This window comes from Pseudopodoces humilis, chromosome 2, assembly GCF_049639895.1.
Source record: "Pseudopodoces humilis isolate 2021_Gansu_Grassland_sample_001 chromosome 2, ASM4963989v1, whole genome shotgun sequence".
NCBI classification, from domain to species: Eukaryota; Metazoa; Chordata; class Aves; order Passeriformes; family Paridae; genus Pseudopodoces; species Pseudopodoces humilis.
The window spans coordinates 88,686,717-88,703,702 of NC_142201.1; the positions used below are offsets into that span (position 1 = coordinate 88,686,717).

The 16,986-nt window shown below is 43.4% G+C and overlaps 1 protein-coding gene across 2 annotated transcripts in view; it reads left to right on the forward strand.

The window, feature by feature from the left end:
- Positions 1-16,497, forward strand: part of TBX15 (T-box transcription factor 15) — a 90,472-nt gene extending 73,975 nt beyond the window's left edge. For both annotated transcript variants that reach the window (XM_088052083.1, XM_005523865.3), the window contains 2 exons: positions 805-902; positions 14,312-16,497. In XM_088052083.1, coding sequence (XP_087908209.1) covers positions 805-902; positions 14,312-15,096 — 883 coding nt within the window. In that variant the 3' untranslated portion in view covers positions 15,097-16,497. The remainder of the gene's footprint in view (positions 1-804; positions 903-14,311) is intronic.
- The last annotated feature ends 489 nt before the right edge of the window (positions 16,498-16,986 follow it).

Genomic DNA, 16,986 nt, shown 5'->3' on the forward strand with positions numbered 1-16,986 from the left:
GGAATGGGGGAACAGAGTGGTGTGCAGCTTCCACTGAGGAGAACTTTTCCTGGAAAGGAACTCCAGTGGGTTTGATAATACTCCTATGTCCTCACTGAGCCCGTGGTGCTAAGAGACTTCCAGCAGAGGTAGGAGTTTGTGGTGACAAGAACAAATCTGAGACCCCAGCCCTTCAGAAAGAAAAATTCTCACTCACTTTCTGGCTTTTTCTCTTTGATTTGTCTTTGTGGTGAGTTAGGGACCCAAAGCAGATATAACACTGATCTTTTAGAAAGAGCATCTTATGCATTTCTAGTCAAAGTCCAAAACCAAGAAGATTCCCTTTTTGATGGCTTCTTGGAGCACTTTGGAACAGTGTCCAGAACTGTGAAGTGACAGGAAAAGGCTATTCTCAAAATCTCTCTGATTCCATAGACTGAATCCCAGGCCTCCTTTATTTGCATGACAGCTTACATCCAAAAAGTGTGGAGGGCCACTCAATGACAAATTGAGTATGCCTTGAGGAGCTGACAGTTGTGTGTCCCCTGAAAAGCAGACAGAAGGCTTGAGATTCTTGCTAGAAAGGAAAAAGGCACTGAGAGACAGTTAGGAGCTTTTGAAATCCTGGGCTGGGGAAATTTCATTTTACTCTTGTGGTCAGCACCTGTGCAGGAAGGCTCACTTGAGGAATTCACAGATGCCAAGGTGACCTTTCAGTGGCCACTGGCAGCCTGCCAAGCTGGTCAGAGCCTTCTTTCCTCAGTGCCTGTATTCCCCAGCTGACTGATGTTCTTATTCACTCCTTGTTTCCTTTCCTTTCCACAGGACGGGGCTGGAGGCCATCATGGAGACCTACGCCTTCTGGAGGCCCCCCGTGCGCACTCTCACCTTTGAAGATTTCACCACCATGCAGAAGCAGCAAGGTGAGCAAACAAAGAGATTGCAAAGACCTGTAGAAAGAGCAGGAGAAGAGGGCATAAAAGCAGCAAAAGAAATGCATATGCACTTTGCTGTGTGTCCAGTGACTGGAATGGGGATGTCACACACATTGTTGAGCTCTTGGCTGAAGTGAGAGGACACAGAGCAGAGAGGGGGATGGGAACAGTGGGCAGGCCATGCCTTATGAGGTGCAATGGAACTGCTTGGGTTCCCTGGTCTCCCTAGAACTGGAGTCCTAAGAGCTAGAAGGAGGAGAAGGAAGGATTGTAGGGTTGGGCAAACCAGCCCAAGTACACAGCATGAGTTAAATGTGAAGAGAGCACAGAAAGGCTGAGGAAATGCTCAACCATGTCAGACACACTGTTCTCCATTTACAGTTTACATTTGCCATTTGTATGCAAACACAAGGGGAAGGGGGGGGTTTGCCCTCTGGAAGCTTTAGGAGACTAAGAATGTGTCTCCCTTTGGGGTCATGCTACCTTGATTTCAAAACCCAGTGGCCTCACTGGAGACACTTTCTGCTGGTAAGAATCTGGGAGGAATTATTGGATAGGCCAAGTATTCATGCTGTGTCTTTTCATAGCTTCTGCCCTTTGCATATCTTGTTTGTTAAGTAGGGCTTTCATCTCTAGTTTCAGGCCATGTTGCTATTTTGCTTTTTGCAGTGGTAGGTCTTTCCCATTCACTTTAGTGCAGCTATTTCTAGTTAAAAACAGTGATCACTGAGAAAGAGATATCAAGGCAGCAGCCTGATACTTTTTTTTTTTATTTATTCCAATGTACATGCAAGAAAATAAATAATTCAAAATGGTGTTCAGATGTGACACCAGCAAAGTTAAACAATCAAAACCAAATGTCTGCCCTGTGTAGCAGATTCTCACATTCAAACCTCTCACATTCAAGCTTGATATCAGCCCCAAAACTTCCTTCCAGATCTTGAATTTGCCTGGGGATGGTGTGTTCTCCTCCAGATGCAGGGAAACAGTGGTTGGGTTGGCCGTTGGGGCCCATCATCAAAACAGAATCAGAAGGGTGTCCAGCAGAGGAATCTCTTCTTCTTTGTTGACTCTCCCCCATGCCAGCTCCACATGCAACACCCCAGGGCCCAGGTCACCTGCTACAGAATTTTTCTGATGGCACAGCACAGGAGTAGGACAGAGCACACTCCAGCCAGCTCTGTTAGACTCCCCATGCATGGTCTTCACCTGACCACCCAACTCTTCTTGAATACCACAGCATGGGGCAGGAGAGATTTTGCACAAGCTCAGGGTCTTGTGTTGAGGAGCACTCGCGCTGGGGAACGTGGTCAGAGATGGGTTAAAGCAGGGATTTAGAAATGTTTTCATCACCCACCTAAATAGAAACATAACAGCCTCTCCTCCTGGTCACAGTCACTGAAGCAGCCTCTCTCCAATGTCTCACCCCCTGTTCAGGCTCGCCTGCCTCCCTCCCCTCAGTTATCAGATAACATCCTAGTGGCAAGTCCAACTATTGCTTACGTGGTAAGGTAATATTAGGAAAGGAAAATATTTAATGTATTTTTAGCTTGTTATAGTATAGTTTGGCAGCTGAAAAACCAGGAAGCAAGCCAGGAAGCATACCCTGTAACCCACAGGACCTGTGCAGACCACCACCACTGAACCAGAGACAATAAAGCCTAGGGCATCCCTTAACTGTAGCTGTGCTCACAGGTTGATCTCAAAACCTAACAATTCATTACAAAAGGGTTTTTGAGCTCTGCATTGAGCCATGTGAAATAATAATAATACTGTTCATCTCTCCAGTAATTGCTGTAACAAGCTGACCCCTGGACTCAGAAATAGGTGCAAAGCTAAGGTACAAACATGCTCTATTTTAATTTCTGGCTGCTGGGACAGCCCCCAAAGGCAAGGACAAACATGCTGGTATGGGGTCCTTGGAACTGCTGGCACAAAGAGCAAAAAGTGCTGAGGTAGCTTTAAGCCACATGTCATTCTTCCCTCCAAATGTAAGACTATGAGGATATATCATGCTCACACCTCTTTGTCTCCTTGCTTTCAAGCACATGAACTGGGTGACAAGTGAGTAAATCACTGCTGTTTAAGAGCTGAAATCAGCATAAGCTATTGAACCTCAGATCCTCTGAGACTTTACATGGATGTGACTTGCCCCAGAGTTTCCTCTTCTCCCCCATCTGGAGCTTCAGTGCTCTGAGCTGCATGGTGTCATCTCATATCCTTGCGTATTTATGAATTAGAATCTTTCAGATTTTTTGTTTTTTGGGTTTTTTTTGATAAACCGATACTTTAATTCTAGATCCTGCTGGTTTCATCAAAGCTGGGTGAATATGTGACATTTCTGAATAAACATTTGAGGAAATGCAAGCTTTCCTTTTATCTCCTGAAATGTTTGTTGGGAAATTGCATGGGGTGCTACAGGAGACTTTTAGGAGTAGATGTGTCCACTGCAGCTAAAGAGGAGGAGTGAATTCTTACTGCAAAGAGACAAGATGAGGGCAGCAAGAGCGGCCACGTGCCTAGGACTGATGAGGAGCAGGCCATGGTTGTCCAGACCGTGAGGAGAGAGAAAATAGTACTAAAATAAGATTCTTTCTGTGGTGATAGGAAAAAATACAGTAGGTTCTAGTTACAGGAAGTTTAAGGATGTGCTATAACTGTTTCCCTGTAGGAAATGTGGAATTCAGTTTTGATTTGCTAGAGACAGATCCATCCTACTGTAATAGGAAAAATAACATTTTCTGTTATCAGAAACAGCATCAGCAGCATAAATATGGTATCTTCCTTGCTTTCAAGCTAAATTTTTCTGTGCTATGGATTTCTATAGATTTTTAGCTTTTCTTTTGTCACTTGGTAATATTTTTAATTTAATAAAAGTGCTACCTGACTTTTCCAAGATACTTTTGTCTATCAAATCCAACTGAATTATTTGGCCAGATTAGAGATTCGACTGCTAAAAATAACAGTATAGATGTGATGATTTTTTTGGAGAGTGTTTAATTTACTGCCATATGTGCCAGTTTGGAAAAGTTAGTGTGTATTCTAAAATGAGGAGCTGGCTGATCTCAAAGCTGATAGCACCAGTAAGGACAATCCCAGTATTACTCTGCAGAGTCTGGTTCCAGCACTAATTTATCCAGAGCTAAATGAATTAATGCAGTTCCTAAGTGGTACAAATCCTGAAAATATTGCAAAGTATATATACTGTCAATAGTGATGGGGACAAAGGTAGCAAGGGCAATAGAGATTGCTTGGCAACCTGCAAGCATGCAAACAGGCTTCAGTCAAGAGACTTTAAGTTTTCTGCTCTAACTAAATGTTTATCCCATTTTGTGGGGTGTTAAGAGCTAAGGACAAATTTCTCCTCACCTACCTTCTTCATACATTCAATTGTTTTACAGGTTTTTATCTCCCCTTCTGTGCCTCTCAAAGTGAATAGCACCAATTGTTTAATTTCTCTTTTAGTGGGAACTTTTCCAGGTTCTTAATAATTTCTTTAAACACAAGTCTGCACAGAGTATTCCAGACAAATCCATGTGATACAATTATCTAAAGACATTACAATTTTTTCCACATTATCCTTTGTGCCATTCGACCTGCATCCTAGTGATTTGCTCATTTGTTTGGCCCAAGCTTTATGTGGAGCAAGGGCTACACCGACACACCAAAATCGATACGTGGTGTGCTGGATGCAGCTGTTTCATGCAGGGATTGAATAACTTTCTAATCTGCACAATGATAGGTTTCAGCTGGCACGCAAACTGGAGAGCTTGATGTCGCACCCAGCTGCAGATGCCTGGTGCAGCTGAATCTCATGGTCCATGAACTTGAGTTGCACATGTTCCCATTGAAGGGCAGCACATCAACAAGTCCCTGCAGGTCTGTGACCTGAGTGGTCACCATGTTGTCCTATCAAGGGAAAGAACATGCTGCTTCTGTTAGTGAAATCCCCTGGCTTGAGAACAAAACCTCTCTTTTGGAGTGCATAATCCAAAAGTATCCACAGCTTTGCAAGAGTGAACACCATGCTGGACAGCAATCACAGCAGATCTGCAGCCAGTTTTGAAAGAAAGAACTCTCCCCCGAGAAAAACCTTTGCACGAAATGCTCCAAAAATGGGAATCCAGGAGCAGGGGACCTTCTGGGGAGCGGTATTACCCACACTGCAGTCTATGCTGCTAGTGAGAAAGGAGGCTTGGGGTTATTGAATGCATATGGCAGTGAGACGTGCGGAAAGCCAAGACTCTATTAAAAGTCTTTAATTGGAATATATTTTCAAAATTTAGATTGAACCTCATCCAGATTCTCATTATTAAAAATTTGTGGCTCAGTTTCTTGATTTTAAAAGGGAACATAAAAAGAAAAAAGAGGGAGAGGAAAAAAGAAAATCAGAGTTCCAGTAACTCTGCATTATGTCACTAAGAGTAAAAAGAGCTATTGCTGGCTCATTTGTGATATCCAGTTTCCCACAGGATCTTGTGATGAGCAGATCACTATCAGTGACTGTAAATTTTGCGAGAACATAGAGACTAAAAAGGCACTGGGGCAATATTAGAAGAGTGATCAGTATCTAATCCCTCCTACAAAAGCTGATGACTTATCAAGGAGTGAAATCAAAGGTACCCTTGCAGCTGGTAGGAAGAAGCACCTCTGAAGCAGAATTTCAGGACCAAGTTGAGTCACATGCTATGATCTATCACTAGGTTTGCAGCACATAAAAATTCCCTTCATCATTAAATTGCTGTTTTGACACACGCATACCAAATCCACAAGAGTCAAACATCTTGAATTTGTCTGGTCAGCTCTCAAGGCAGCTTTCCTTTCAAATGGGCTCTTTCCTTGAATAAGAGCTTTTGCCAGGAACTCCACCAAAGGTTAGACACAGTAGACTTAACCCCTTCTTTATCAGCTTGAGCATCTGCATTGATCTTGGACTGGAGGCAGAGACTAGAGAGTCCACCTCTCAGAGGGTCTGAAAAATTGGCATTAATGGTTCTTGAGATTAGCAAGGGTTCTGGAGGGAATAGGGGTGTGTTCCTCTCCGTAAGACAGCTGGTGCTATCTCTAGAGCAGCATGCATGTACGAACTGATTGAGTACAGGTCCTATTCTCTCCTTCTGAGAGGGGTTTATCCTAACCCTGCAGTCTTGTATCGAAAGGACAGGCACAAAAAGCTCCCTCTCCTCGGTGTGGAAGAGATTCCAACTTCTCATTTATGGCTGGAAAGGAACAATGTTTTCTTGCAGTAACGATGTTTCCAGACAGACCCTAAGTCTGCAGGGGCTATCAGCAGATGCCAGACAGATACCCAGAGCTGAGGTGTTGCTGCTTTTCCAGCTTTTCTGTCTGTAAACATTACCCTTTCTGGGCAGGCATCACTTCTGTCTTGCCAAAGTTTGTCTGTTCTGCCTGTAACTTATTCAGTATAATACTCTTCCCCCATGGAAGAGCTGCTCTGATGCACCCATATGAGAACAAAATCCTGAATACACAAATGTGTAGTGGTGTCAAGTGGAAGGAAGACTGAGCCCTCCAGAACTTCATCTGAAGGCAGCACAGGTGCCTGGAGGCAGGAAGAAGTAAATAACTGCTAAGATCCTTTCAGCTTTATCTGATATCCTAGATCCCAAAATCAGCGTCTCCCAAAAGAGTGGAGCTGCTTTTGCCCAGGGAGGTTGAACCACCTACAAATTCATCATCTGACTGGCCCCTTGCCTCCCAAAGGTAGCCATCAGTTCTGTCAGCAATGGCACCAGGATAATCTGGATGCTGCTTCCCTTTCGAAAACAATTGTAAACAGTCTAGGCTACTGGCAGAGGTCAGATAGCTGGGTGTGGACTCAATTATCTGCTTGATTCTTTTGACCTTGAAGAGAAGATTGGAAACAGAGAGGCTGTTGCCACAGCTATTGGGATCGAGTGCTGGTTTCTGCTACATGCTTCAAATGGCTCATAGATTGCCTCATTTAAACAAAGCACCAGGGAACAAACTGTTCCAGCTTCTTCTAGGTTGAGCTGCAGTTTTCCTTTAGAGAAAGGGCAACAAAAGTTTCTTCACTGGAAATTAAAAAGCCCTCCCAGATGTGACACAGAAAAGTGGAAGTCAAAGTCTGTGCTGCTTCCTGATGACCTGAAAGAAGCCTGAAGTGCTCTGTTACTCCAGAGGTGTTTACCCTGAGTTCCAGTGACTGAAGCCTAAGTCTCTGTTACCTTATGAGTGGTGATCAGATTTCACATGAATGACTAGAGGTGGGGAATGATACTTTTGAGATCTGCAGTCTCCTAAGAGTAGTACATAATTTTCTTATTACTAGAAAATTACCTTTTCCTTGAACTTGCCACAGTACTTTGATGTTTTTCCTCAGCTGGTGCTCTGGATATGGATGGGAATGGAAATCACATATCCTGAATCATATTTTTTGTCCACATTAGAAAAAAAAGGTTGTTTTTTACCATTAGATCTTGAAAACATTCTTGGAGGATGACGGAAGCAAGTTTTATCTCTAACTTTCTGACTGCTCAGTTTGCCTTGCAGAAATTTGTAAGATGTAAAGGGAAGTAAAGTGTTATTCTGAGTTGTTCTAGATCTACCATTAATTCCAATGATTCTTGTAGTCTGAGGCAAATTTATTAAAAAAGTCCTTCTCTATAATTTGCTAACCTTAAACAAAATTTCCTGTTATTCCTCACTTTTGTGCCATACAGTACATACTTTCCCCCTTAAATCTATTGCTGTAATTATCTTTTTTTTTAATGTACTCTGTGAGCTGTATCCCAAAGAACTACAAAGCACTCTTTATGTTTCCTTTACAACCCAGCAACTTGGCACGCAATAGGTTTCGAGTCTCATTTGGGCCTTTTAAAGATTTTACCAGCGGATTCATAATTTGATAATTGGCCAAGGGCTCTAGAGAGAAAAAAGGCAGCTACACTCTGTGAAGAGAGAAATGGCTCTCATTCCCATGGAAGTGGGAAGTTTTCATTCCTAAAAATAGGGAAGGAGGGAAGAGAGAGTCCAGCATGTCACAGACCAGGTGGCCCTGCACTTTCTTAGTGAGAAGACAAGGAACAGGCGTCAAAGCCATTTAGTTTTCCAAGGTGGTGAAGAGGGAACTCAGAGGGGTAGTAATGGTGAATCTTTCAGTCCTTCTGAAGGTTTTAGGTTTGAATTTTGGAAAGCTAGGAATGAGAGCAGAGACCTTGGGCTGCCAGTTGTACTTGCAAGGAAAAAGTTGCCATGGTAGGTGAGAGCAGAAGTGACACCTGATATTGTGGCATTCAGATGTCTGAAGACATCAAGCAGGACTGAGGCATGTGCTGCTTGAAGCAGAAATGGATCCAGGTTTGTGCTACGCCTGGCTCCAAAAGGACATGAGATCGCATAGTTACAGTGGCACACTCTGGCCTCATAATCTATCAGTCAGACCACCTGGCAATCTGCACAAACCCTCCCTCCTGGCCTCATTACTCCCTTGGATTCCCATCCTTGGGCAATTAACAAATTTAAATTTTATTCTGTGACTAAAGGTGAAGTAACTTGGAAGGCAGAGAGTACATTTCATATGCCATACTTAGTGTGCATGTGTGTACACTTGCACTGAATGGAAATGGGATTTACCTTTTTGTTCAATTTTGTTTTCCTGCTTACATGCCATTACATTTATTTACTGTTGTGTCCGAGGATAGAACACTGCAAAATACTGGTAAGAGCTGCTCTTTCCCGTGCTTTAGAAGACCCTGTACATATATGTCCAAGACTGTAGAGTCCTCACAAAACCCAGACCTTTCAGAAATGACCTGGAGTACATCTGCATGGACAGGCTCCTCTGTGCTCCTTGCTGGCCAGACACATGCCAGCTCCTGGCCAGCTCCATTTGGAAAGCTGGAGAGTTACATTATCATGGCTCTGTGCCCATGTGAATATAAACTATCTCTCAGGAGGGCTTATTTCCTCAGGTTAAGTGCCAGGAGGAGAGTTGTGAGCCAGGAGAATGACTAGTGGCCACGGCCCCTTTTTCCTGCACCCCCAGGTGCTAGGACACATGCCTATCGCATGATGAAGATGCCAACATCTTGGGCAGGTGTCAGAAGAAGGGCTGTTGCTCCACCAGGAGATGCATAGGTGAGGTTGTGTACCTCTCAATCAGGTCCTGTTCACATGTGGAGGTGGAAGGAGATGGCCTGGCTGAGGCTGTGGGCTGGACTCTGTCCTATGGGCTCCGCACAGCTTCCAGGGCTGGCCATGCTGACCCCGTGGTTTGTGTCTGGCCAACAGCTAAACTAGCTTGTAAGTGGGAGTGGGCTAAGCCCTCTGAGAAGCACTTGCACTCAAAGAATAACTTTGTGCTGCCTGACCCATCAAAACGTAAAATATTAAGACAAACCATCTTGCTTTCCTGTCCTTGTTAGAAAGTAAGGCACCAACTCGAGAACATGCAGCCACATCTGTTGCAATGTGACAGTGAATACCAGGTCACCCATGTGTGACACCAGCCATGCTGAGAACTGCAGGCTGTGACCAAGTTTCCCAAACTTCTCTAAAGCCCTTGTCTGTCTGGTGAGACTGCCATTGTACAGGATATGGCATTCACGCTCAGGTATGTTGTGCTGACGGCAGCTCTGCACTGAGCAAGGACTTCAAGGACCAAGAGGTTTGTACGGAGGCACTGCAGGTGATGGTAGCATCCAATGCCTGGAAACATTAGCCTGGAAAATATACTGCAGTGGAGTCCAAAGTTTGATTTATGTGCACCTTTCAGATAAAGGAGGTTGGATAAGTTGTGGGTCAAGTGAATAGTATGGTGTCATTTGTAAGAGAGATCCCAGAAAATTTTCCATGCACAATTGCCTCAGACTCCCTTGGCACTGATGCTCTCCCCACTATTTTGCTGCTGCCAGAACGCTCCTTTGGCTAATGCTGGCTGCTGGCAGATGTGCTTTCCATCTACACTCTACGTGACCTGCCTTCTGTGGAAGAGGTCCCTGTAGCATTTTGGTTGCCTTGGCATGCTGAATGATTCCAGAATATTCCAATCCCTCATTTTAAGGCACATCATACCTATGGACTGTGTATGTTTGGGCTGCAGTTTGCCCTGAAATTGTCCTTAGCACAAGCTCTAGGTAAAAGCAAAAGCAAGGGTTTATTTGGAACATACAGGAAGTCAGTGCCATTACTGAGGCTTAGACGGACACATGTGGCAGGAAGGAAATACCAGTCATAAGCTACTTAAGATGACAATTTAATGGGCTTCTTGTTGATACCCAGAGGAAAAGCTGTAATTTCTTCTCTAAGCCTTTTGGGCATGTATCTGACACTGGTGCACAGACAGCATTTCTATTTGGTGTCACAAGAGGAAACACTGACAAGAAGAGGAAGGTTTGCCTTTACATCCCACCCTTTTTTCATGGTCTCCCCGTCTTCCACCATGATTTCATTCTTCTTTTTTCCTACTTCTCTGTCCCAGTTTGCAAATTTTGACTTCCCTTGCACTTGATTGTTCTCCAGTTCCCCTCATTGAAAAATGCTTCTGTCCTTTTGATAAGGTGAACTTGGTTATTACTTGTATGTCCAGAGAACAAGCTCCTTTCAGGATGACAGCATTTCTTTGGCTAAGCCCTGGACAGAGCAGCAGGACACTGTGAGGACAGACACTTTCACCTGCTATGTGAGGCAGGGTTCAGATACAAAGGAGGGGCCTTTGAAATTCTGGACCTTCTATTTTATACAAATGTGACTCGATAACTGCACATATGTGGGACCAATGTCTGCAGAGCCAAAAAATTATCTTCTGGGAGCTGCTCAAAATAGTAATTAATCACTCTGTAATCATGGTAAGTGTGGAGGTGAGAGGTACTGTGACATTGCTGGTAAATTATTGTGGTGTTGGCAACTATTTCCAGGGGAAATGGTTGGTAGAGAAAAGGAACAGAGGACAATTATTGAGGGACTAATTTTATTCTTGCTTAAATGTGGTTTCAGTTGACTTAAGCCAGACCTAAGGTAGTTTTGTGTATCAGTTTAACTAGATTGGTTTGTATCCATGCCTTCCATTAAAATGACACACACATCTGTGTATCCAAGACTGTAGTATGCTGTGGATATATTTCCTGGGCTTGCTGCCATCTCTAGGGAGATTTGGCTGACTTTGTAACAACTACAGACCAAGTTATAACTGCACAAAAGTCCAGGTTGTGTTTGGCCCATACTGCCAGCAAAGATAGCTAAGAAATGTCCTTCAGAGCAGAGCGGAGCTGGTCCAAAGAGAATGAGCTGAGACAGGCCTTGATTTGAATTATTTCCTGCTCCACTTAAAGGTGTGAAGATTACTCTCCAAATTACCAAGAACTTTCTGCTTCTGCATTATGCTCCGTTGCAGTAGAAGTGTGGTGTGTCCTTGGTGTGTCCTGTGCTTGTGGTTGGCATTGGTAGCAAAGCATTCTTGAAAGAGAGTTGTCAGGTTTGGTATTTGCTCCCGTTGATAGATGCTCTACCCCCTCATCATTTTGAAGTTACAGAGAAAAAGAGAAGTTTTTTTCACTCTGTTTCCTAACTGTTGTGTTGTCACTTCAGGGTTTTCCTGTTGGCCTGAAAAAGGGGAATATTCAAAGCTGAATCACTCAATCCCTCTATGTAGGTGACCTAAAATGTGCAGTTCTCAGTTTTAGAACCATTAAGCAATCCTTGAAACTGCTAACAAGCAAAACTTACTCTTTATGTAGCCAAAGCATCAGTTATGGGTACAACTGTATCGTTGCTTCTCAGCGGAATAAAATCTAATTCCTGAGGTAACTGGTGTGTACAATTTTCTCCAACTGAGTTGATGGAGTTTAACTCTGGGGCAAAGGAAGACTGAAATTAAGACATTGTATTTAATAACTTATTCTATGTATTCTATTTCAATCAGATAATTAAATACTCATACATATATGCATAAGCATTTTTACTTATTCTCCAGGCACTGTCAGCAACGGACTCGCTGCAGTTTGTTCATGAAATAAATGGTACAAAGAGTAAAAAGCAGGATTACTGTGGGTTAAATACATCTCACTTTGTGCTGTATTTGTTTTGTGATTATTTGACCTCCATATTTTAGGCTTGGATAACTGCAAGATGATACATGAGTTCAGCTGTCTGCCTGTTCTCCCTGTTAGAGGTTGTGCTCTTTACAGCAGGGATAACAAAAAATAATATCTGTGGTTGTGTTCAATCTCACCTTCATCAGCAATTTGAACTAAAACAGTCTGCAATGGAACTACTTGTACAGAAACCAACCTTCCCTTCTGCTGGCCCTGCTGCAGTATTGACAACCTTAACAGAGAGACAGGGAGAAAGGCTGGAGGAGGTACCGTCTTTACCTACCACAGCCAAAATAGCTCAAGGTTGTCTGACAGAGACATTAAACAAACCAGTGAAGTGTAGCCTTTAAAATAAATGCTAAATTAGAAACTTACACAACAAGCCTTTGAACTCTGGAGCTAAAATATGTGAGCAAGTTTGAGCATTTCAGTATTGTCAAGAAGTGAATGCAGAGTCCATGGTGGCATTTGAAAATTCAATTTCTCTCAGCTACTTTAATGGAAATTTGATGCAATGCTTCTCTTTTATGCTTCTGGATGAATGACAAAAGGAGTCAGTGGCTCAGCAGTAACTGGTAAGCATTCCTCCCCATTGCTGGTAATGGGAATGCCTGCTTTGACTTAGCAACACAGAAATTTGCCTTTTGTTAGTGTTTCCTGGGTCAGCAGCAATCACTCCAGGCTGTGCTTACCCAGTGCAGTTTTCCTTCATTTTTCTGAATCTGTGTCCAAAAGAAAGTTAAATTAAGAAAATCACAATTATTATTGTCTTAACATTACATTTTTACTCCCCATTCTGTTTCACACTAGATGTGCCAGAAAGAGTCAGATATAATTTCACTTTCATTCTCACATCATGTACTGACACAGAACACATCTTTCTAGTGCATCTTTTAACCACTAGCATCACCTATTCTCTTTTCATCAAGCAACACTGCCTTTTTTTTTTATTCTTTTTTATATTTTTTCAGCAGACCTAGACTGGTCTCAAAATCCTGCTGGATTTTTTTCCATAAGGTGATACAAGAAAAAACTGTCCCTTATTTTTGATCCTCAGTGTGCAATCTCTGCCTTGTTGAAATTTCATCTGCTCATTCAAACACTAAGTCCCTTTGCCTCTTTTCAAGTCCCTTTGCCTCTCATCTGTAATCTTCTACCTTGCTGGAAATGCTGCCTCCCAGTTCCTCTGGGTCTGTGTATTCCCTGGTCAAATATTTTCACCAGAGCTTCTTTGGTCCTTTTACAAGTCTCCAGTGCTGGTTGCCCTAATCCAGAAAGGGCATTTCACATAAAGAGAATAATAAAATGAAAATAAAAGGTTTCACATCTGAAAATGGAATTCTTTTAAGCACAGAACTGATTTTCCCAGTTGTTCAAGGACGTGTCCTCCAATTCAGAATGTTGACTATAAATAATCACTTCTTAAACTCAAAACTGTGCTATCATCTTTTTCATAACACTTACTTTTGGTTTGCTACCATTCTTGATAGTATTACACAGTATTATTTTCCCAGGTCAGAACATGTGAACATCCCTGCTGTGCAGAATGGTCAGTTCCATCATTCATAGCATAAATATTGTATAATGTGCTGATACTACTGACATGCACATATATCAATATTTTGTTAACGTCAGTGGTACAACATATGGAATCCCTTTTAAATTTTAAGCACACAACTGAAAATTCACATTCCCTTTCTGCCCTCTATGGAGCAGGATACAGCTTGAAACTGTCCCTTCATTTTAGTATTGCTTCTGGCTTGAATCAGCACCACTGCACCATGAGCCAGCTGACAAAAATGCTGAGTGGTGCAGAACACACTTTTCAGCCACGTCCCACTGCAAGCTCCTGAGCAGATGATAAAGAGATAAAGGTGATGAAGTTTGCAGTGGGACCATACAGTTCACTGACTGGTGGTCTTCCTGCAGACCAGGAGAGAGGAGAAATTACTTTCTCTTTTTTTTTTTTTTTTCCCATAGACAAACTTGCCTGGAAATGTCAGATCTCTTGACTGATGTAGCCATCCTTCCTCGCAGCTTTTCCCAATGCCTTTGGTTACTCTGTGGCAGGCTTGCCTCCCTCTTCCATTTTAAAAGGGAATGAAACTGTTGAAAAACAAAGTCCTAACAAAAAAGCAGAAGGAAAGAACAAGGGATGCTACTAACAAAGTGAGGACTCTTGCCAAGAAAGGCTGAGTTTTCCAATGGCCATTTTACCAGCCTTGCTTCTTTATTGAACTAAGCCGGCTTTCAGTGAGGTCATCTCATGTTGCAGATGTGATTCTGGGTGCTGAACATCCTCCCATGTGTTTTGTTTTGCAGGAGGCAGCACAGGAACATCCCCGACCACCTCCAGCACGGGGACCCCATCACCATCCGCTTCTTCTCACCTTCTCTCTCCATCCTGCTCTCCTCCAGCCTTCCATCTGGCCCCCAACACTTTCAATGTTGGTTGCCGGGAGAGTCAGCTTTGCAACCTCAACCTGTCTGATTATCCTCCTTGTGCCAGAAGCAACATGGCAGCACTGCAGAGCTACCCAGGGCTCAGCGACGGGGGCTACAACCGGCTGCAGAGCAGCACCGCTTCTGCCTCGCAGCCCTCCGAAACCTTCATGCCTCAGAGGACTCCCTCCTTGATCTCAGGAATGCCGGCTCCTTCCTCCCTGCCCAGCAACAGCAAGATGGAGGCGTACAGTGGCCAGCTGGGATCTTTCCCCAGCTCCCAGTTTCAGTATGTCATGCAAGCAGGCAGCCCTGCCTCCACCTCCTCCTCTTCACACATGTTTGGGGGTGGCCACATGCAGCAGAGCTCCTACAATGCCTTCTCCCTGCACAATCCCTACAACCTCTATGGATACAATTTCCCTGCTTCCCCCAGGCTGGCGGCGAGCCCAGAGAAACTCACCACCTCCCAAAGCACTTTACTCTGCTCTTCCCCGTCCAGCGGGGCCTTTGGAGAGAGGCAATACCTTTCCACAGGGATGGATCACGGGATGCACATGATCAGCCCTCCCTCCAGCAACCAGCAGACGGCCGCCGCCTGTGACAACAGGCAGTACGGAGCTGTTCAGGGCTCCTCCTCACAGATGTCTGTGCACATGGTCTAACAAGCCATGCCTCTCCTTGGCATTGAAGGCAGCTGGACCTTCATCGTTCCCAGTGGATGGGTGAACCCATCCCAGTACTCTTTTGCCTTCAAACTTATAGCGGAACTAGTATTTTAATGATAAGCAAGAACATAAGCCATCTAGGTGTGTGCCCCAGAACCTTCTGGAGAGCCTCGACTGACAGCCATCGCAGCTTGTAGCCCAGGGCCGCCTCCAGATTGGTATGGAACATCTGCTTTTTCTGGACATTGCAGAGAGGAGGGCATGATTTCAACGAGAAGCTGGAGAGATGCAGCTGATTTTACTGTTCATGTGTTAACTTTAAGCAGTGTGAGCTTTCAGCATGGAGGGACCCATTCCCTGTATTGTCTTCTCCGAGTGTCGAAGAAGAGCAATCTCCCAGGGCTTCATCTTCTGAAGCTGCACTGCCCATAGCTCTAAAGACCTCCTCCTTCCCAGACAGTTTCTCACTGCCAGAGTGCCTCAGCCCTTTTCTGAAACCAGCAAGGCCTGTGGGTCCTTATTCCACTGTAGCACAGCAATGGCACTGCTGGGCTGGAGCTTCTGAAGAGAAAGAAGTTTCTAATTTTCACCATGGCTCTGCCCAACCGGCTGTTTCTTTACGAAGGCTGAGCTCACCAGCACCCAGCCTGCAGATGGAGATGGGAGAGAGAGGAGAAAGAAAATTTTCAGCTCACAAATGAGCCTCAGACAGAAGTGGGGATGGAACTTTGGAAAGATGAATGGTGGGAGTGGGCTCAGCTCCCGTTGACTTGACTGGAAGTAATGCAGCAAAACCGAATGGATGACAGTCTTTGTGGGGAATGTGTCTCCCACAGCACTCATCCCAGTGGGAAGAAACTGTCCAGACTGAGCTCATGGGGAAGAGCAAGTGAGAAAAGACAGCTCTACAGGAGTGCAGCGGCCTTTGCATGCAAGAGTTGCAATAGAAAACCATTAACATTTCAGAAACAGTGAGGTTGAGTATTTGCCAGCTTCCACCTGCCACATGGTCTCTGTTTAACCAAATAGATCATTGCCTTTTAACATCTTTCTTTTCTGTTTTTTTTCTTGTTTTTTTTTTCTTTTTTTTTTCTCTTCAAATCCTTTAAAAATAAGAAAACAATTGTAGCTTGGTGCAAGCTATGCATTTAAGTTGTGTGAAAATGCAAATACCAAGTAACAGAATACAGATATTATTGAGAGTTGTTGTGAGGTGTTGTAGATAAATGTATTTATATGCCTAGTGGGGTATTCAATATTATGAATATAAAAGAGGGCAATAAAAATGGTATGTAAAATATGTATGAAGAAAAAGCTGTATAAAGATTTGCCCTATGCACGGAACTCTGTTTCTAAGTGCCAAGCACAGAAAGCGCTAAATAAATCTTTGCAATTGTTCCCTCTGTGTTCTTTGTTTGTGAGGCTTCCTCAGTGGTTTTCTAGAGACAGACATTTTTAAAATACTGTCACGTGTGTTTGCACAACAGAGGGGGTGAAGTTATGGTGCTAGATTGTCCAGGCAATATTACAATAAAAATAAAAATTCTGTCTTCTCAAGAAATTTAAAAAGTTGAGTCCTTGGAATTTGTTAGTTGCCTTCCTCACAGGAAGTGTATCTTGAAAACAGCTGGAGTTGTTATTTTGGTTATTGAAGAATCTCTTCAGAACAATTTTTCACTTCACTTTCATTTCAGTCAAAATTACAATAAAATCATCAAAAGTACAGTTAAAATAGCAATATATTTTATTTATCATTTAAAAATAACTTTAAAATGTAGTTTGGGAGTATGTGTCAGTTTTTTATTTGCACTATATTTCTAATATGAGATTGAGACATTAACACCAAAAGCTGTGGGGAAGCTGAAGCCCCCTCGAAACTGTCTGTAA